The sequence below is a fragment of the Quercus robur genome, chromosome 1 (assembly GCF_932294415.1).
Source record: "Quercus robur chromosome 1, dhQueRobu3.1, whole genome shotgun sequence".
Taxonomy (NCBI): Eukaryota; Viridiplantae; Streptophyta; class Magnoliopsida; order Fagales; family Fagaceae; genus Quercus; species Quercus robur.
In genome coordinates, this window is record NC_065534.1 from 42,854,202 (window position 1) to 42,875,759 (window position 21,558).

At 35.1% G+C, this 21,558-nt stretch overlaps 1 protein-coding gene across 3 annotated transcripts; it reads left to right on the forward strand.

The window, feature by feature from the left end:
* Positions 1-664: 664 nt before the first annotated feature.
* On the forward strand, positions 665-21,088 carry LOC126690231 (serine/threonine-protein phosphatase 2A 65 kDa regulatory subunit A beta isoform). Of its 3 annotated transcripts, none has more exons than XM_050385359.1 (13): positions 665-789; positions 1,469-1,884; positions 2,036-2,282; positions 11,311-11,423; positions 13,745-13,824; positions 14,207-14,348; positions 14,471-14,551; positions 15,626-15,730; positions 15,904-16,086; positions 19,593-19,685; positions 20,217-20,356; positions 20,502-20,568; positions 20,741-21,088. In XM_050385359.1, exons 2-13 carry the CDS (start codon positions 1,492-1,494, stop codon positions 20,858-20,860), a joined length of 1,764 nt encoding a protein of 587 aa, XP_050241316.1. In that variant the 5' UTR covers positions 665-789; positions 1,469-1,491; the 3' UTR covers positions 20,861-21,088. The 3 variants fall into 3 exon arrangements, with proteins under 3 accessions (XP_050241316.1, XP_050241311.1, XP_050241320.1); XM_050385354.1 differs by having other exon boundaries at positions 675-789; positions 1,476-1,884; XM_050385363.1 differs by having other exon boundaries at positions 686-789; positions 1,564-1,884.
* Positions 21,089-21,558: the final 470 nt, after the last annotated feature.

The window sequence follows — 21,558 nt, forward strand, 5'->3', positions numbered from 1 at the left end:
ACTCTAAAAACAATTAAATTAACTTTAAGTATTGTCTCCAATATATATATATATATATATATATATATATATATATTTTTTTTTTTAAGTAAGGTGGGTGTTGCATCTTTTTTATCTTTCTACTTTTCTATCCTTTTAACATTTTCTATCCTCCCACTTTCCACCCTTTCAACCAAACGTACCCTAAAAGTATGGATTAGGATTATAAATTTGAAAAACCTTAGGACAACTTGTTTTTTACTCTACTTTACCAAGTCCGCCAAAAATAGACTCTAATTCGATAAAAAGATGTTACGTTTACAATATTTTTACAACAAATCACAGGTGATTAGTTGTTATTAGTTCAAATTTCAAATTAATGCTAAGATTACTTTTTTGCCCTAATAATAACAACTAGTAATAACTTGCCACTTAGGATTTGTTGTAAAAATGTTGTAAAAATATTGTAGGCATATCATTTCTTAATTCGATACGGTAAAACCATAAAAACAAGTGATTCAATTGTGAGAACAACCCGTTCAACTAGGAAGTCTCGTTTTTGAAGCCATGGTAGGAACTTGAAAAAAAAAAAAAGAAAAAGAAAAAGAAAGGAAAAAAAGAAAAAATGAAAAAAGACTTTTCGGCCCAAAATCAGCCCATGGGCTATACCACTTTTCAATTCAAACTCACTCTTATGGGCTTTTCATGCAATTCATTCACACCATACAAGCACATCACAGATTCATGTCTCTCTCTCTACGCCCACGGACACTGGGATCAGAGGCAGCCGGCTGGAACGCATTGTGATCGGTAAGAGACCACTCCCAATTTTCACATTCATCGATTCGCTTCGCTTCACATAGTAATCTTTTATTTTCTTTTTCCTTTCTCAATTATTCAATGTGGCTGATTTTGAATTCATGCTCTATGTTTGGTTCCCGAGAAAGCTCAGCTCAGAAAATGAAAATAAAAAATAAAAAATCACACCTTTAAGTTTGGAAATTTGTATTTCAATACCGTTTTCGTTGTAATGTAGATACCGTTACGAGTCTTTTATCTGTTGCCTCTTTACGAATTTCCCCGGATTTTGGATTTGAATTCTAGGGTTTGTTTTAGATCTCTTATTTTCGATCCTAATTGCAATCTTTCCTCCATTTTAATCTGTTTGGTTACCGAGAAACGAAGAAAAATGCTTGCAATTTTATAACAAATGCCGGTTATGTTATCGGCTGTAGAACTTTCATGTTCTCCTGAAATTGTTAATAACCAAATAGAGCATTGGTTTAATCTACGTGTTTTGATTAATTATTGGGAAATTATAAATTTGGAATAATTTTAACTTTTGCAGTTAAAGAATCTATTTTACTTAAAATTTAGTCTTCCTTTGATAAATATGGAGTTTATCATTATAATTGTATTTGCAACAATTTTACAAGCTACAATATGGTTACATTATGTATAGTGCTGTTGACAATATAATTGTTTGAAGTTGTTAGATATATTTGAAATACAATGTCTATGGTTGAAGAACCACTATATCCAATTGCTGTGCTCATAGACGAGCTGAAAAATGATGACATTCAGCTACGATTGAACTCGATTCGGAGGCTATCCACAATTGCCCGTGCTCTTGGGGAGGAGCGAACCAGAAAGGAACTGATCCCATTTCTGAGTGAAAACAATGACGACGATGATGAGGTACTTCTTGCAATGGCAGAGGAATTGGGGGTGTTTATTCCATATGTTGGGGGAGTGGAGCATGCCCATGTTTTGCTCCCACCGTTAGAGACCCTTTGCACTGTTGAGGAAACCTGTGTGAGGGAAAAAGCGGTGGAGTCATTGTGTAGAATTGGCTCTCAGATGAGAGAGACTGACTTGGTTGACTGGTTTATTCCTCTGGTGAAGGTTAGATATTTGTGTGTGGCTTAATGTTGTACTGGTGGCTTATGTATAATATCTTTATTTCCATCAATGGTTTGCCTGTGTCTTTTTGTTCAATGTATAATTATTTTACCTTATTCCTTTTACCTCCAAGTTCTAATTTGTTGTGTTACAGAGATTGGCAGCTGGTGAATGGTTTACAGCACGAGTCTCTGCATGTGGGTTGTTTCATATTGCCTCCCCAAGTGCCCCAGAGATGCTGAAGACAGAATTGCGGTCAATATACAGTCAATTGTGTCAGGATGACATGCCTATGGTTAGGAGGTCTGCTGCAACAAATCTGGGAAAATTTTCTGCAACTGTTGAATCTGCTCATCTGAAAACTGACATCATGTCAATGTTTGAGGATCTTACGCAGGATGGTAATTAAATTTCTAGTTAATGTTTGAAATGGTTCATCTTTTGTTTTGAACTTTTTCCCTTGAGTGTTGATCATCTTGATTTTATTTGGATTCCTTTATTTTTTGTGTTTGTCATCATCGTTGACTTTAATATACCATTTATTTAATATACAACCCCCAAACCCAGATTCTTTTCCATGGAAACCGTTGTGGAAACCAAAAGTGCACAACCCCCAAACCCAGATTCTTTTCCATGGAAACCATTGTGGAAACCAAAAATGCCTCCAAAGGTTAGTTTATATATTTGGACAGCGGCTTTGGGGAGAATTTTAACCATTGATAATTTAAGGAGGCGAAAAGTGGTGGTGGTGGTGGAATGGTGTTTTATGTGCAAGAGGAATGAGGAGACCACTGACCACTTACTCCTACACTGCCCAGTAGCTCAAAAGTTGTGGAATATGGTGTGTTCGCTACTTGGGGTTCATTGGGTCATCTCGTGTAGTGTTGTGGAACTTTTAGCAGGTTGGTCAGGCAAGCTCAATAGACTTAGATCTAAGGTGCTTTGGAGAATGATCCCTCATTGTCTTATGGGTGTCATTTGGAGGGAAAGGAATACACGTACCTTTTGACGGGATGAAAGATTGATTTATGAGTTGAAGCTTCTCTTCTTTTAGACCCTGTTTGATTGGGCAAATGCTATGGGTGTTACTTTTATTTCTTTACCTAATATGCTTGATTTTTGTACTTTCATTGTTACTTAGTTTTTTCACTTTTGCTTCTAGCACATGACCTATGTGCTTTGTTTCCATTGTATTTTCTTACATCATTTTTCAATGAAGTTTATTACTTATAAAAAAATACCATTTATTTATTTTGGGTAAGTATCACATCTGGTGGGTAGTGAACCCACAATCTCATCCTCCACCATATTCATTTTTTTTTTTTTTTGATAAATAACATTAGAACTTTTTATTAAAGAATGGCCAACCCAAGTACACTAGAAATGTACTACATTGGCAAAAATTAAGAACCCAAATTACAATGACCAACTAGAACAGGGAGGGATAAAGAAGAGCAAGAAGGTAAAACTAAGCTCATTCAAGGAGAGTATGGAAGAAAAATGGCTTTAAATCAAGGATCGACGGTTCAGAGTCCTCAAAGCATCTAGCATTCTATTCCCGCCATAAACACCAAAATAGACAATATGGCACAAAACTCTAGAAATCTATATTTCTGTCTTCCAAACTTGCCTTACCAAGAAGCCAACAACTCAATAACTTTATATGGCATAACCCAATGGATACCAAACAGATAAAATACCATAGACCACAACTCATATGCTATCAGACAATGAAGAAGAAGATGATCCATTGATTCCCCACACCTTTTGCACATATAGCACCAATCAAGCAATACAATATGCCTATTCCAAAGATTATCTGTAGTTAGAATCTTACCTAAAGCGGCAGTCTAAGAAAAGAATGCTACTCTAGGAGCGTTAGATTGTTACTCTTATGAGGAGAGTATGTGCCATTTGAGTTAGAGCTCATTGGCTACGCTAATATACCATTTGGAGCTCATGGTTGGATGTTTGCTTTGAATGATACTTAGTTGTAGTAAAATTAAGCCAACCCTGTTTAGCTCAATACATGCTACCCGCTTAAATTTGATAGATCTTCTCTTTTTATTTTTGATAAGTAATAAGATTTATTGATATAAAAAAAGGGACGCCCTAGTACACCAGGAAGTGTACAGGGGTTAAACAAATCAAGTTAAAAAATTACATAAATCAAGAAATTCAAGAAAAGAAGTGAATGATTGGTTTCGCAAAGTAGACAGCCAATCCACTAAGGTTCTAAGAAAAATAGCTTGAGGTCTGATATGGATCTCTCATTATCTTTAAAACACTTACTATTTCTTTCCCTCCAAAGACACCACATTAAACAATGGAGAACAATTATTAATATATGACTATTTTGATGATGGCCAAACTGACCTTGCCAACAAGCTAGGAGCCCCACAATTGACTTTGGCATAACCCAACTTACTCCAAATAAACTCAAAAAACCATAGACCACAAATCCATAGCAACCGGAAAATGAAGGAAAAGATGGTCAACTGATTTGCCATTGCACTTGCATATATAACACCAAACCAATATCCAAACTTCATTTTTCTTAAATTGTCAATTTCAGACATTTCCCCAAAACAACACTCCAAATAAAGAAAGCCACTCGAGAGGTCTTTTGCTTCCATATGCTTTTCCAATGGAAACATATCTTCTCCTTTGGAACATTAGAGTATTAGCTGGTGGGTCATAGCATGGAGTTTGGAATGAAAAGGTCAACTACAAGGATATATGAAGTTTTAAAGGTCAAGAAAAAATTCTAGAACATTTACTAGTTACCAATCAGATCCATGTAGCTGGCCTCAATCTTGAATAAAGGAGGGTTGCAATTGGTTGATGACCAGCATAGAACTAGGTCACACACCTTATGAACACCAATCTTGTAGAATGACAAGGAAGGATTTATGTATATGACTCCAGATTATTCAGATTAAGGCTTTGGTGGATGAGTTGAGGTTATATATAAATAGGAGAGACGATATCAATTGGGTGTGGGATATGGGAGAAGGTGAAGATGGCTGCTATTTTAGCAGGTGGAGTCTTGTAAAGAGAAGTGCCACAAAGTTTCAAAATGGAGATAAATTTAATGTGCCTAAACCCATCATATTTTCCTTTTTATTTCATCCATGAATTTTAAAAGATTGCAAGAAGACATGTTTTAGGTTGAAACTATGCTTGATTTTCCTTCACATTGTCTTGGGCATGGCTGTATAGTAACTTATTTGGATTCCTTTTTTGTGCGTTGAGGAAGGGGGTGGGAGATGGGTAGGATGGGTTGCCTAGGTTGGTTTTCATAGGAAGCATGAAGTATGATTGAAACCATGTGAGTATTGACCACAGGTGTCTTGGTATGTAAGTTACAAAACTCCTTGTAGTGGTGATGTAGAATGGAAAGCATGAAAGAGCTAGATGTTGTTCTTGCTAAATGCAAACCCTTAAATCCATTAGGGGTTCGTTGAATCCACAAGGAAGAATTGTGGAATCCACCAGAGGAATGAAAATAAATTGATAGCAATTTCATTGAGAATAGGCTTCTTATTTTTGTTTTACAGATTGTAAGCATATTCAAAGGCAGTTCTGTAATAGGACTCTAATTTGACTAGAAAAGTCTTAAAAACACAAAAGTCAAGGAAATAAAATCCTAAATTCTAAAAATTTCAAAAATTGTATGTATATTGAAATAACAAACTATAAAAATTGACTCACATATTCTTGGTGTGGAGGGGTCATTCTTAAGGAAGCCTACCTGGACTGTTTCCATGTTGCTTGAGCTAAAGAAGCTTTCGTGGCAAATTACATGGGCTATCATAATGGAAATGATCATTGGGATGTGGTGTTCATTAGATGTTGTTATGATTGGGAGTTGGAATCTATGCAATCTTTCTTTGCTCATCAATATTCTACATCCATCAACAGAAACAATGAAGAAGTTATGTTGATGGAAGAAATCAGTTGGAGACAAAAATCAAGGGCAACTTGGATTTGCGAAGGTGACTGGAATACAAAGTTCTTTCACTGTATGGCCAATTTTCACAGATGCAATAATTTCACTAGGAAGTTGCAAGTGGGAGATCATTTATCTACAGAATAGGGTATGATTTGAGATGAAATTGTTGATTTCTATAAGAATCTTCATAGAGAATTAGATTAGTGGAGACCGAGATTGGATGGGGCCCAGTTTAATGTGTTGGATAGTGCCACTATTGACTAGATTGTGCAATCTTTTACAAAGGAGGAGATTACTCAGGCCGTGCAAACTATGAGCGGGGTATGGTTAAGGTTTATATTCTAAAGTTTGGAAAATTACACTTTACTACCCTAAATTATACATCGGATTATGTTTTGCATCCTAAATTATTCGAATGCATGTTTTACACCTTAAACTATGACCCTTGTTACACTTTACACCCATATAATATTCCATTCTGGCCCTCACTAGGTCTTCACTTGGTTGTACAATCCACAAACTGTTCCTAGTGTGGCATGCCTTCCTTGATTTTACTGTTATATTCTCAAAGCATCTGGCTTGCACATGTGTATTGTTTAAGTGGCACAAAGTTAAAAGACCAAAAACCCCCTCTTCCCAACCAATTAAAAGCTTCTTTCTTTATTTTTTTACCCAGCTCTCTCTCTCTCTTATCAAAATCATCAATGGCAACACCACTGCTCCACCATTGCAACGAATGGCCAACTTGACCACTTGGATATAAATGGTTAAATGGACTTTAGAAGAGCCACTGAACATGTCCTTCAGGGAAAACAAAGAAAAAACTTTTCCTTAACAGCTAACATGTGGTTTCGTAAATTCTGTGGGGCTGTTAATCTTATGGCATTAGATATTTAATTAAAATTAACTTGAAAGCCATATATTAGCCTTTTAATAACCAATTATTGCAAAAAAGGAGTGCAGACTTACCTTGAACTTAATTTTGATACTCAATGGAAAGACAAAAGATATAAATCCAAATGCTCACATTGACCTTTTTCCTTTCGTGGAAAATTAACCAAGGTCTTACCTCTGTGTAGTATAACATTTCATAAGTATTCCAATAGCAAAATTAACGTCTGTGAGTCACACATGCTCAAAATTTTTGTCAAACATAATTGTAAAATTAATGTTGTGGTGCAAAGTGTAACAAGGGTCATTGTAAAATTAATATTGGGGTGCAAAGTATAACAAGGTCATGGTTTAAGGTGCAAACGTGCATTTGAATAGTTTAGGGTACAAAGTGTAATCCGGGATATAGTTTAGGATGGTAAAATACAATTTCCCCCTAAAGTTTTTTCATGATTTTTATGAGAGTGGGTTGTTTGAAAAGAGATTGAATTATGCTTTTCTTGCCCTTATTCCAAAAAAATATGGGCAGTACATGTTAAGGACTTCAGACCATTAGTTTACTCAGCAGTGTGTGTAAGATCCTCACCAAAGTTCTGTTAAATAGATTGAGGCAGGTTATGGGGGAGCTTATTTCCGATGCTTAGAATGCTTTTATCCAGCGAAGGCATATCCTAGACTCAGTTATTATAGCTAATGGGTGTTTGGAAAGTTGCTTGAGGGAGGGGAAACTAGGAGTTTTCTATAAACTAGATTTGGAGAATGCATATGACCATGTGAATTAGGACTTCCTCTTTGTATGTTTCGAGTAGATATGGTTTTGGGGTAAAATAAAGTGGATTCATTCCTGTATATCCATGGTAGGGTTCTCTACTTCTCTGTATTGGTGAATGGCGAGCCTAGTGGTTTTTTTGCAAGTTCTAGGGGTTTGCGCCAAGGTGATCTGCTATCGCTGATTTTGTTTATTTTTGTGAGGCTTTGAGTCATTTGCTTTGGAAGGCGGCATAGGGAGGCTTCTTGGCTAGATTCTCTGTAAGAGGTAATGGGGAGGTTCATGCTATTACTCAGTTTCTTTTTGCAGATGATACTCTTATCATGTGTGAGGCCAATCAGAATCAATTGAGATACTTGCAGTGTACCTTGCTTCTTTTTAAGGTGGTCTCTGGGTTGAGAATTAATTTGGGAAAATTAGAGATGGTCCCTGTGGGGGATGTCCGTCATACGGAAGATTAGCTCAGAATTTGGGGTGTAAAATTTCTACCCTTCTGAAATATATGGGGCTTTTTTTAGGAGCTCAATTTAAGAGTAAAGCTATTTGGGATGGAATTTTGGAAAATATGGAGAAAAAGACATGCTAGTTGGAACAAGATAAATTTATCCAAGGGTGGAAGGCTTATTCTTATTAATAGTACGCTCTCTAGTCTCCCAACTTATTTTCTCTTTTCCCTCTCCTGAGTTTGATTGCCAATAGAATGGAAAGAATCCAAAGAGATTTCTTTGTGGTGGTTTGGGTGGTGAGAATAAATTCCACTTGGTTAAGTGGGATTCTATTTTTGTCATTCTTTTCAAAGGGGGAAGCTTGGGAATAGAATCTTCTGTTATTCAACCACGCCTTATTAGGTAAATAATTGTGGCTGTTTGGGATGGAGACAGGTTCTCTGTGGAGGGAGGTGATAGGGATTAAATATGGTATTTCAAAGGGTGGCTGGTTTTCAAACAGGGTGGGGGGGGGGGGGGGGGGGTTTACATTAGTAAGGGTTGGTCTGAATTTTCGAAAAACACCTCATTTGAAGTGGGAACATGTCATAAGAATTGATAATTGGTGGGGAGATGGGCCTTTAATGAACGGGTTCTAGGATCTTTTTGCTATTGCAAGAAATAGAGATGCCACTGTATTTGACTATTTGGATGTATCTAATGGGTGGAATCAACGGAATCCCACTTTCAATTGTCCATTGCATGATTGGGTGTTAGAGAGCATGGACCTTTTTTTTTACAGAATTATATTTTGTCTGGTTAATTCCTCTTAGGAGGATAGATTGATCTGGGTTCCTTCTAAGTCTCTAGGATTTTCAGTACTTTCTTTCTACAAATTTTTGAGGAGTTGGGGGGGGAGGGGATTGTTCCTTTCCTTGGAAGGTGAGAGCTCCTTGTGTCAGATTCTTTGTATGTTCTACAGTGAAAGGAAAGATTTTAACCACTAACAATCTGCAAAAAGGGGGATTCGTTATTCCTGATTGGTGTGTCATGTGCAAAGCGGATGGGGAGGATATTAAACGTCTTTTTTCTTTGCATTGCACTGTTGCTGGTGATCTTTGGGCATTTATGTTGACTCTAATGGTTCTTAATTGGGTGATACCTAGAAAGATTATTGACCTGTTTCTCAGTTGGTAGGGGCTGTGTGGTAAGAGGATGCTTTCCAGTAGTTGAGGGGCTATTCTGTCATGTTTAATGTGGACAAAATGGGGGAAAGGAATCTGCCTCATTTTAAGGGGAAGGAATGTTCAATTATTCAACCTAGGAAGCACGGGTGTGGATTCGGGTTCGTGTGCGGTGTGGCGACTTGGAAATTTTTGAAAAAGTGGGTGTGGGTGTGACAGGATATGTTTATTAATAAATTACTAAATATATTTTTATTTATATTTTCTATATATTGCTAAGCATATTTTTTCATATAATGGTAAACATATACCAATTGAGACCGAGGTTTGAGATTTTATGAAGAGCTGGGAGGGTGAGCTTGGGTCAATGAGGCAAAGGAGAGATGGAGGGAGTCTGAGGGAGAGCCGTGTGTTAGAGATGGAGAGTGTCAAAGAGAGTTTGAGATGAGTTTAGGGTTTTTTCTTTAAACTAGGATGTCAAAACAGTGTGTTTTGACAAAATTTTTTATTAATTTTTTTTAAACACTTATTTCGGCCCATATCAGACCAATTTGGGGCCTGTTTCAGACCATATCGGGCAGAATTGGAAATTGAAAAAAAAAAAAAAATGGTCACGGACACGTGTGCAGCTGCATCCACAACCATATGGCGCATTTGTGCATATCGGACTCGGGTGCGCCTGTGCTTTCCAGCTTAAATCTCAGCTATTATGTTCTTTATTTGAATGACAGCAAGCTTATGGTGTTAGGTCAGAGGTGGATCTCCTAGATTTTTTGGGCAGATTATTGAGAGCTTAATTTTTGTACTGCCTAATTGTCTATTTTTCTTTCTCTTTTGAGTGTTAATAAAGCCTTTTACTTACTGATTAAAAAAAGGGAAAAAGAAGAAGAAGAGGAACAATGTGTTGAAGACCGAATTTGCTGGCCCCCCCAACTACAAATGGCAATTTTAAGATAACATCTTTTTGCAAAGTTCTTTCCTCTAGGGGTTCCCTATCCATTCTGTGGAAGAGCATATGGAGAATAAAGGTTCCCACTAAAGTTTTTTTTTTTTTTTTTTTGTTTGTTTGTTTGTTTGTTTTTGTTTTGTTTTGTTTTTTTTTTTTTGTTTTTTTTGTTTTTGTTTTTGTGCGTGGACAGCCGCTAGGGGAGGAATTCTAACTATGGATAACCTTTGCAACTGGAAATTTTGTTTGGTAGATTGGTGTTGTATTTTCAAGTGGAGTGGAGGGTAGACCATTTATTGCTCCACTGTTCCTATGCTCAAGAAATTTGGTCAATGGTGTTTTGTTTGTTTGGTTTAAAATGGGTTATTCCTAGTAGTGTACTGGACTTATTGGAGTGTTGGAAGGGGGGTTTTGGTTGGCAATGCAGAGCAGATATTTGGGGTGCAATGCCTTTATGTGCTATGTGGATTATATAAATAGAGCTTAATACTTGTAACGTTCGAAGGGACAGAGCACTTGCCGTTGCAGTTGGAACTGTTAGTATTCTGTGTTAAATGTATGATTGGATGGCTGGCTTAAGTAGTCATTCGTTCTCTAATATGCTTGAATTTTTGGACTTGTGTACTCTTATTTGACTTTTTAGCTACCTGTAGTCTGTTGCCTGTGTGCCTGGGTTATGATGTTTTCCTACTTTTCTTTGATAAATTTTTTTAGTTAATTATTGCCAAGAGCCTTGTAGCTCAACTAACACTTCCTAGTGCTTTCAATGGAGACATCCAGGGTTCAAATCGTCTCTTTCCCCCAATTTTTGAATTATAATTATTTTTTTTCAGAAAAAAGAAAGGCCCTATTGTTTGGAAGGGCAAAGAACATATTGATGTCACTAAGGTCATGTCAACAAGAAAGATCTGTGGTTGTTAATGTTAAATTCAAATGATATATGTTGTGTACCAATTACCATATGCATGTAATGTGGCAAGTAGGTTGAGATTGCCATTGTTATTTAACATTGCAACTGATGAAGAACCCTCATACAATTGAAATTGGCTTTGTTATTCAGACTGCTTTATTTTAAGTTTAAACCTTATAACATAAGAATGTACAAAGACATGTAAGGTATGAAACTTAGATGAGGGATCGTCCCGCTAAACAGAAGAGTTTACGAAGACATGTAATTGATAATCACTTTTTCCACTATATTGTCAAGTTAATCTTCTTTTATAATATTGTAAATGACGTTTAAAATTAATCCAATTCAGATCAAGATTCTGTTCGGTTATTGGCCGTTGAAGGTTGTGCCACTCTTGGAAAGTTGTTGGAACCTCAGGACTGTGTTGCACATATTCTACCTGTTATCATAAATTTCTCTCAGGTACATCAGTGGAGATGATCTTTAACTTTCTAATTCTATAATTGATATTGCATGTTTAAGCAGATTTTATGTTTAGCATGGTTTTGCAAAGCATCTATTTGATTATTTTCATAATAATACTTTAGTTTTTGTCTATTGCCATATATAATCATGTTTTGTTCCATTTAATTTCACTAGTGATGTACCTTTTGAACTTTTATTTGTACCTTGATTATGGATGATTAATACATGTATTGTAGAATGATTGACAAAGAAGATATATATTAAATACATTTATGTTAGTATATATATAAAAAGGTGGAAGGAATTGAGAAATTCAATCCCTATAAAATCGAAGTGAAAATATTTCAGCTAAAGTTCAGTTAATAGACGTACAGGTGAGAACAATGAATGAATGTTTGCTAGGAGAAGAAAATGGAAATTGGGGAACTGGATCATGTTTATTGTATATATTTGGATTGAAGATTTTATGAGGCAGATCAGACTAAGGATCTTAGTTGAATTCAAGTTTTGTTGAGTTCAGTCATGTGAAATGAAAATCAACAACTTCTTTAGTAAGGATTTGGTTCAGATTTAGGTTCTGCAAGATCAGGACTAGAGGGTTCAACTTAAGTGGGTTTAGCTAAGAGAAAATAGAACACAGACACCCACAAAAAAAGGCATGGTACCTATTATTTTTGGGCACATTTTGTTTAGAAACCCATGATTAGATCAAAATGCATTGAATTGGAATTCATTCAGCCCAATTAATGTTTTTAAAATAAAAAATGAATTGAAACTGAATTGAATTCATGTGTTTGTAATCCCAACCAAACACACGAATTGAATTGAATTAGAATTTATGTGAATTGGCCAACAAAGGACCAATTTGCATCAAATTTGCTCAGTCTTCTAACTCATTTCAATTTACTTAAAGAAATTTTTTATTAAATCCCAAAAACATCCCTATTTTACTCATACTCAACACAACACATCAAATGAAATTCAATATTCAAACTGTAGTTAATTTTGTTTTTGGTCCTCTCTATTTTTTTTTTTTTTTTGTTAAGTATAAATGATTTTATTAAAACAAAGGAGTTAGTTCAAATACACAATGTTTGGGTGTAAAAACTCTGAAAGAATTAAAATTTGAGATTCAACAAATCAAAGAGATCGAGAAAAGAAGCTACCCAATGTAGTTATCCAATTGGACAAGGATTGTAAAACGATTGTTTAATGGCATGAAATTTACTGTTCATTTCATGCCATATTATTCATAAGATGCATAGTGGAACTGCTTTCCATATCTTGGAAACTCTAGCATCTGATACACTTTCTTTGGTATAATCCAAACTAATAAGGAAAACACAAATGATCAAATATCTCGAGCCATTGAACAATACAATAGAAGATGCTCAACTGGCTTCCCCACTATTCTTGCACATAGACCACAAGCTCCAATCACCATATGTCAGTTTTTGAGGTTATCCACTGTAAGAGTTTCATACATTGTTGCTGCCCAAGAAAAGAAAAAAGAAAAAAACTGTTTAAGGTACCTTAGAACCCAAATGCATCTCCATGGGAAGTGAACACCTATTGATGCTCTCTGGATGTCATAGCACTTGCAAACTTTGAACCTTCCTTTCTTAGACAAACTCGATGATAAGATATCCTCTCCTTGACTTCATGGAAAGTTAGTACAGAAAATAAAAGAAAAAAAAATCACCAGACTCTTATTCCTAATCCTAAAAGGATCAAGTGAATTGAGGATTCCAATATTGCATACCTCAATTATCAGCTAGATACATGGCTATTGTAATTAATTTCATCACAATAAATTGAATTGAAGTCAAATGCAATTTAATTGTGAATTGATGATTTGATTCCAAATTGTCTGTTGGTGTTTTGTATGTTACTGAACCTAGAAAAGAAAAAAAGTAGCATGTCTCCTATAGTATTTTGACATGTTTACTCATCCAAAAAAAATGAGGTATTTCATTCAATTTGGGTTCCCTATAGAAAGTTTGTTGGGTCTGTTTTTGTGATCTTTTGAGTTGTCGTCAAAGTTGGTTTTGAAAGCTCCAGGAAGGGCCAGGCATAATGTGGAGATTTCATTTGTCTTATTTTCCCTTAACATAATTATTGATGCTATGCTTAATGAGGACGTTCTATGCTTGAGATAGATTTCTCATGTCGTCAAGCAAGGTATTTGATTAATTTTTTTTCTTTGACAATCCTATTAAGTATCTATATTACTATGATGGATAAAACATGCTCCCTAACATGGCACTTATCTTACTTGTTTATTAAGCTCTTATATTTGCTTTGTTATTTCTGAACAGGATAAGTCTTGGCGTGTGCGTTACATGGTTGCTAATCAGTTATATGAACTTTGTGAAGCTGTGGGACCTGAGCCTACTAGGTAGTCATTTATTATTAAGCCACCATGGTATCTTGCTTATGCTACGTAGCTGACATTGTTCTGCTGTATCATGTAAACATATGTATTGTTTTAATTTTGTTCTCATGTTTTCATTGTCTTTCTCAGTATCTTTGACAATCATCCTGAAATGCTCATGATTTCTGATATAATGTCTACTTTTATATATATTAGACAAAAAGAGAACCTTACATAGACAAAATTGCTAAACAAATTGTCTAATATATATATATATATATATTAGACAATTTGTTTAGCAATTTTGTCTATGTAAGGTTCTCTTTTTAAGTGTGGTGGTGTAGCAATAATGTTTGTTTGTGTAATCTCTTCTGAAATATTTTGTTTATGGCAATTATCTTCTAAGGATGGACTTGGTCCCTGCATATGTCCGGTTGCTTCGGGATAATGAGGCTGAAGTACGCATAGCAGCTGCTGGCAAAGTAACTAAGTTTTGCCGGATATTAAATCCTGAACTTTCAATTCAGCATATTCTTCCTTGTGTGAAGGTACATGTGCTTTTTAAAAGATTTTCTTCTCTCTATGATGTTACCTCTTAGCATAGGAATTTACTCCTCACCTATAGCCCTTCTATTTCAGCAATCTCAATACCTTGCAATGATTGTTGCAGGAATTGTCATCAGATTCTTCCCAGCATGTTCGTTCTGCTTTAGCTTCAGTTATAATGGGAATGGCTCCTGTATTAGGAAAGGTGAGAATGTTGTGTGCTGGTAAATGCTGATGCAGTTATCCTAGTCTAGCAATGAAAGCATCATTGCTCATTGTGAACTACACCTGTTGACTATTTTTATTGCATTTTCCTTCTAATATTACAAGAAGATGAACTAAACTTCTATCTAAGCTTGATTTTTAGGTGGAACTTCTTAACAAAAAATTAGCTGTGTCCAATTTTTTGAATTTTGTCAAACATTCTACTTTCAATTTATATCTGATTTGAAGGATTTGGTCAAATTTCCTTACCAATTATAAGTTATTTGTTCAAATTTCAGACACAGAATATAAGTTATAGAAATGAAAATGAAAAGAAAAAGCTTTCAAGCTTCAATTTTTTAAGTGTACAGCCAACAGTTTCCCTTTGATAGGAATTTGATTGCATTTACAATTGGTGCTTCCTCAAGACCCAAAATTCAGCTGAGCAATTGGCATAAGTAACTATCATTTAAAACAATGATATCCTCAATTAAATGTGTCAGTGAAGTCCTTGTCCTGTGAACTGGATTTACGCCTCTCTTGTTGTTGCTGGTGTTATGCTTGATTTGCGAGTTGCAATTTTGATAACCAGTTTCATTGTGCTCCTTTATTATTTTGCTTGTGAATAGGTATGTAGTCTGTAGATTAGTATTATGGGAATAAGTTACTTAGGTCTTCTTTGATGACCATGACATATTTTACATTCTTACCCATCTTTTTTTTATAACAATTACATATTTTTTCCATGTCTGCTTTGATGACTGTGACTTTTATGAGCAGATACATAATTGAAGTAAATACTTCCATTTCCTTGTATATTTTTCTTGGATTGGCATTTTTGTACTTTTTCAATGTATTGCTTTCATATGGAGAATGGAAATCTGGCATGCACATCATGTTCCATGCTGAAATTGGACATTTTTCATTTCAAGGTTTTTCTCTCTGATGTGTTTCCTATATTAGTGCTGCTAGTTGGCAGTTAGAAGTGTCTGGTTTCTGCTTATATGAATGTGATCTTTCTCTTGGGTTCCAACTTGCACTGAACTTTTGAATCCCATTCTGTTGGTTAATGCAGGATGCCACAATTGAACAGCTCCTTCCAATTTTCCTTTCTCTTCTGAAGGATGAATTTCCGGATGTACGCCTTAATATTATTAGCAAGCTTGATCAAGTGAATCAGGTCTGTTAAAATTTTAAAGATGAACATTTTGTTTTTAATTTTTTTGCTCTTATGTGCATTTCAGGTCTCCTTTCTTATGATGCTGTAGGTGCTTTTAACAATTGCGCATGTGATTTTAACATGCATGCATTTGTTTTTTTCTCAAGTCCTGTTGAAATAAGCCATTTTTGCAGGTCATTGGAATTGATCTGCTCTCTCAATCCTTGTTACCAGCCATTGTTGAGCTTGCTGAGGATAGACATTGGAGAGTAAGGCTAGCAATAATAGAGTATATACCTTTATTGGCAAGTCAATTAGGTGTTGGATTTTTTGATGACAAGCTAGGTGCTCTTTGCATGCAGTGGTTACAGGATAAGGTTTGTGTTTTTTCTTGTTTAAATAAGTAGAATGTGTGAACTTTTTTTCTTGCATTTAGTTCATGTTGTTTTTTACTCTCTCTCTCTCTCTCTCTCTTAAATTTAATGTTAGTTCCTACCCCTGGTAACTACGACATGTATGTATAACTTGTCTGTGTGTCATTTTTCTTAGAAGTAAAATAATTTTATTCAAAAGAGGAAATAGATCAAACACACAACATATGTATTGGTCTATTCCTAAAGAATTACTCAATCAAAGTATGAATGTCTAGAAAGTCTACAAATGAAGAGGAAAGGATACTGCATAAGACAGTTATCCAGTAGTATGAAGACCTCAAAATCATTTACTGGAGTACATGAATAGGCCACTCAACACCTTTAAAGGTCCTTCTATTCATCTCTTGCCAAATGGTCCACAACACATAAAGGAATAGCTTTCCAAATCTTCAAATGCCTATGGCGATGAGACTTTCCTTGCTAGCAATCCAACATTTGCGTCAGTGTCTTTGGCATGACCCAAGAGACCCCAAACAGGGTAAACACAAATGGATACAAGTCCATTGCCAAGGGACATTGCAACAGAAGGTGATCCAAAGACACTCCATCTATGTTGCATGGGTACCGCCATGGTACGTGGTATGGGGATATGGCATTTTTTTGAAAAATTAGGGTACCTCGGTGGCAGCTCCAGGTATTTTTTTCAGGATGTTTCTTAAGAAGCATAAATTATCTTAAGAAGCATAAATTATACAATCTAATTAAAAGAGAAATTCATATATCGACAACAACAATAAAAAAACATGCAAATACATAAAGTTTACAATTGCCTTCTACGAGTTTTCATATTTTGAAATTGGTGCATGATAGTCTCATTATCAATGCTACGACCTACATCTCTTTTAATATAGACAACCAAGCAATCATTCATCTAAAGAATATAGAACAAATTATGGAGCAAAATTTAATTTTATTGGCATAAAAAAAACTGAGGGTGTTCCCAAATTTTTTTTGAAGGGTAGACAAATAAATTTTTTTAAATTATTATATATATATATATATATATAAATTCAAGTCAGGGTGGTCTTGGGACCACCCTAGCCTTAAGGTGGCGCCGCCCTTGCCCTAGGTTGAGAATACAGCAATTAATTGATTAATTAATATTTATTTTTAGGTATATTTTATATATTTTTGATATAACTTAAGCTTTGGGGCACTCACTTTAACTACGAGTAATTCAATTTAATAAATAACAATGCTAGTAAATGTTGTCCACAATAACATATATGTGCATTATATTTATATCACTAACAAATATCAAATAATAAATAATAACAAAAAATCAATATTATTAACAACAACAACCTTAAGTTCTTAACCAAACCTATTACTGATAATAAATTGCTCACAACATATTTTTACATTATATCAACAAACTAACATATGAAAAAGAAAAAAACTAGATCTGTGATGTGAGCAAGACTCATTAAGTTCAAGTGAGAGAGATACTGGCGTGGTGCTTTGGTGGTTGATGGTTGGTTGGCTGCGATTGGACACGCTGGTTTCCAATCTGTGGCTGCCAAAGGCCTAGAGTGATGCTGTGAGAGCCAGAGAGAGAGAGAGAGAGAGAGAAAGAGTGAGAATGAGGGAGAGAGTATGGGTGAAACTAGGTGCTTTTGAAGATGGTTATCAACAATGGTGTGCTTACCAGGTGAGTCAATCCTTTTTTTTTTGCTCTGCTGTGTTTGAGCCATACCCAGATTAAAAAAAATTGTTTTTTGTTTTGTTTTTTTTTTTGCTGGGTGCATATTTGACATGATTGTACCCATGTCAGAGCAGTACCTGTGTCCAACACGTGTTTCACGTGGATGCTTTGCCAAAAATGGCATGTCCATGCATCATAGCTTTCAATTACTCTTGCACTTGCAACCAAGGTAGTGAATTGTAAGCCCCCTGAAATGTACTGGTTTTTTCTGGCCTGTATTGACCTTTTCCATCTGTTTTGCCCATTACAGCTGGTAAATTTGAATTGGACTGGTTCACTTTGCATCTAATTTTCTTCTTCTCTTTGTCTGCCACTGCTGCGTCTTCGTCAACCCCTGCCACTGCTGCTGCTGCTGCTTCTTTTATCTTTTAGTTTTTAGTTTTTATTCTTTTCTACATTTCTCCACTCCAGTCCAGTCACTTTTTTATCCATTTCTTACTTTATGCCACTTTTGCTTTTCTTTTTTCACTTAAGGTTTCAGTGGGGTAGGTCTACTTCCTAGGTCTTTGTAAGTGTTATTATATGTACTACTTGATTCTTCATGTGTGCTTTCTGGTGTTATATTGTCAAACTCTATTTATACTTTTTATTAATTAGATGCAAGTATACATTTAGTTAAATTAATTAGGGTGGTGTGAACATGTAATTAGGCAAAATATTAGAATGTGGGTATTGGATACTCATAATAATTTATGAACTTCTAATTAAATATATGTGTTCATGAATATATATAAAATTTAATATATATATACAAATATATAAATAGCAATAATCCCGAAACGGTCACCGGTACTGTATTGACTAATTTGCTTGAAATACCAATCAATAATCATAAGAGCACGTTTACATGCCAGAATTTAAACTGTCAAAATTTAACCCAATGCTACTGTCCAGATGAAGAAAGCCATCTTATGAGGAACCTTTACACTCCAAATAATCTTCCAAGGAAAGTGATCTCCTCTGGGTTCTTTAAAATGTTCATAGAAAGAATGTTTGATAATCTCCAGGAAAGCTGGTTTTCACCTTGGCCTTGAGGGTGGTGAGAGTACAACAAATCAATGAAACTATCCACAGCTTCCAATTCAGAGTCTTGGAAAACCTCCAAAAATGAGGATCCCAAACATGTCCTCTGCTTAGGTATGAGGTAATGGAAGCATCTTTTGCCATTGCCAATGTATGCCACTCCATAAAGATATCCTTGAGACTAAAGTCACTGCACCAAAGATCATGCCAGAATCTGACCCTAGATCCGTCTTTAAATTTAGAAACCTGCTAAAGATATCATTCTTGTTTGATTTGGAGGTACTACAGATGTTTTTTCCTTTTTTATTTTGGTGGAAGGACTAACAGATTTTGACAAAACTAGAAGTAGGAATGGGAGGATTTGATGTGAGTCATAAAGATAGCATTCTTATTTATCTTGCAATTGTATTATGTGATTAGGAAGTCATACAGGAAAAAAAGTTTGACCCTATGATGATTCTCATTGCTGTTGGCTAGGCTAGACTAGGGTAAAATTTTTTATTCATGTTATTGTGTAAGATTGAAGAACTTGTATATTATCTGCTTCATTTGGGAAAAAAAGTCCTTGTTAAAACTCTTATCATGAGAATGTATTTCTCACCTTATAGTATTGACATAGTTTTAAGGTTTTAGTGATTAAGAATCAATCTTGATCTCTTGTTTCTTATTGTTTGTTGCATGTTATATTTGATTTGCTCATTATTTGGGGTGTCTATCACAGGTTTACTCAATTCGTGATGCAGCTACTAACAACTTGAAGCGACTTGCAGAAGAGTTTGGCCCGGAGTGGGCAATGCAGCACATAGTTCCACAGGTTTATTTAATGACTTGGTCCATTAAATATGTCTGGCTATGCCCGTAAGATTGCATTTAGCATGAAACATGGAAACCTATATTTTTTGATCAGTAACTTAACAAATTTTATTAATAAAAAAAGAAACCAATCAAATACATTGGATTTGCACATAATTCTTGGCATTGAGGCAAGAGGGTTCTGAATGGTTTTTTATGAGTATCTTCCTGCCAGGATTATACAAACCCGAAAAAAAAAAACCTTTTATTCCTCCATTATTGAGAAATATTTCAGTTAACTTCTGTTGCCGACTTCTTTCAAAGTTTCAATGCCTGAATGGATGCTGCTTTTCTCTCTCTCTCTCTCTCTATTTCATTTTTATTATTTTTTTAATTTTTTCCCTGTACTAGTTTGACATGTGGGTTTTTCCTTCAGCTTGAGTCATAATACCTTCCACAAAATTTTTTTTGGGTTCATTTTGTTATTGTTTGTTTGTTTCTTTATTTATTTACTACTTTTTGAATAACGGTGGTTGGCATGCCATCTGGGCAGGTTTTGGAGATGATTACCAATCCACATTATTTGTATCGAATGACCATTCTGCGTGCAATTTCCCTCCTTGCCCCAGTAATGGGCTCAGAAATCACAATTTCAAAGTTGTTGCCAGTGGTTATCAATGTATCAAAGGACAGGTATTTGGGTTTCTTGCACTTTGTTTATCCAATGATAAAATTGTAAACCAACTTATCACTAAAAAAAAAAAAAAAATAAAAAAGAAATGGAAAAGATGTAATCAGGTTGAGTGTTTTGAGTCTTGGCCTGAATCTCACTCTTCAGGGTACCGAACATCAAGTTCAATGTGGCAAAGGTGCTCCAGTCACTCATACCTATAGTTGATCATTCTGTAAGTATCTTATGCATTTATTTTTTCTGATCTGCTCTTTTATTTTCTTCTGCATGTCTATAAAATCTTGATGATTTTATTTTTGACATAAATTGTTTTTGTTGTTTTGATTTATTGTATTTATTTTTTACTGCTATTTCCCTCATTTGGTCTGAGAATTCTTATAATGCAGGTAGTGGAGAAGACAATTCGTCCCTGTTTGGTCGAGCTAAGTGAGGACCCGGATGTTGATGTCCGATTTTTTGCCAACCAAGCGCTTCAGTCAGTTGACCATGTTATTATGTCTAGCTAGATAGGATTCTTCTCACAATTTCTTCCACTGAACTTACGTTTGGATGGAAGTCCATTTTTTTATTGGAGGTGCTATTTCTTTTCCAAGCCGAAATAGCCGTATCTTTTTTCCCAGTGCTTCTGAGTTCTGAGTGGTAGTGTGCTAGTGTAATGTGATTCACATGCAGGGCCATCTGTGCCTACCGAATTTGTGTAGTCTAATATATGAGAAAGATACATTCTTCATTTCTGTTTTTGCTGTTTTGCATATGTTCGCCTATTTTAGGCCCTCCTTGTTGCAAGAAATTGTTTCCAGCAACTGGCAAAAATGAGTTTGGTGAGGTTGAATGAATGCTATCAAATCTTGTGATATTTTTAGGTATGTTTCAACTCTGATAGAAGCAGAACCAAGAAAGAAAAAAGAAAAAAGAGTTCAAAATTGAACTTACTATATTTATTTAATTTGTGTAGACTTAGAATGAATATTGATGGGAATATGTATGTAAAAATATCAAAGTAAAACTTTTTTGTTTTTGTTTTTTGTTGTTGGTTTTTCTTTTTCCTTTTGGTGCAAACATGCACGGGAAAATCACTAAAATTTTCTTTGACAGGTACTAATTTTAACTCTATGGTCTTTGCTTCAATTGAAAAGAGTTGAGTCAATTTTTGATGTAGGTGAGATTTGAGCCTTATATCTTTTATTTGACAATAAATTTTATC

Bases quoted from the DNA above. Each gene is read 5' to 3' on its own strand.
- LOC126690231 (XM_050385359.1), top strand. From the start codon at position 1,492: ATGTCTATGGTTGAAGAACCACTATATCCAATTGCTGTGCTCATAGAC. The intron at 14,552-15,625 runs GTGAGAATGTTG...TGGTTAATGCAG, and splicing joins TGGCTCCTGTATTAGGAAAG to GATGCCACAATTGAACAGCT. The intron at 19,686-20,216 runs GTTTATTTAATG...CCATCTGGGCAG, and splicing joins TGCAGCACATAGTTCCACAG to GTTTTGGAGATGATTACCAA.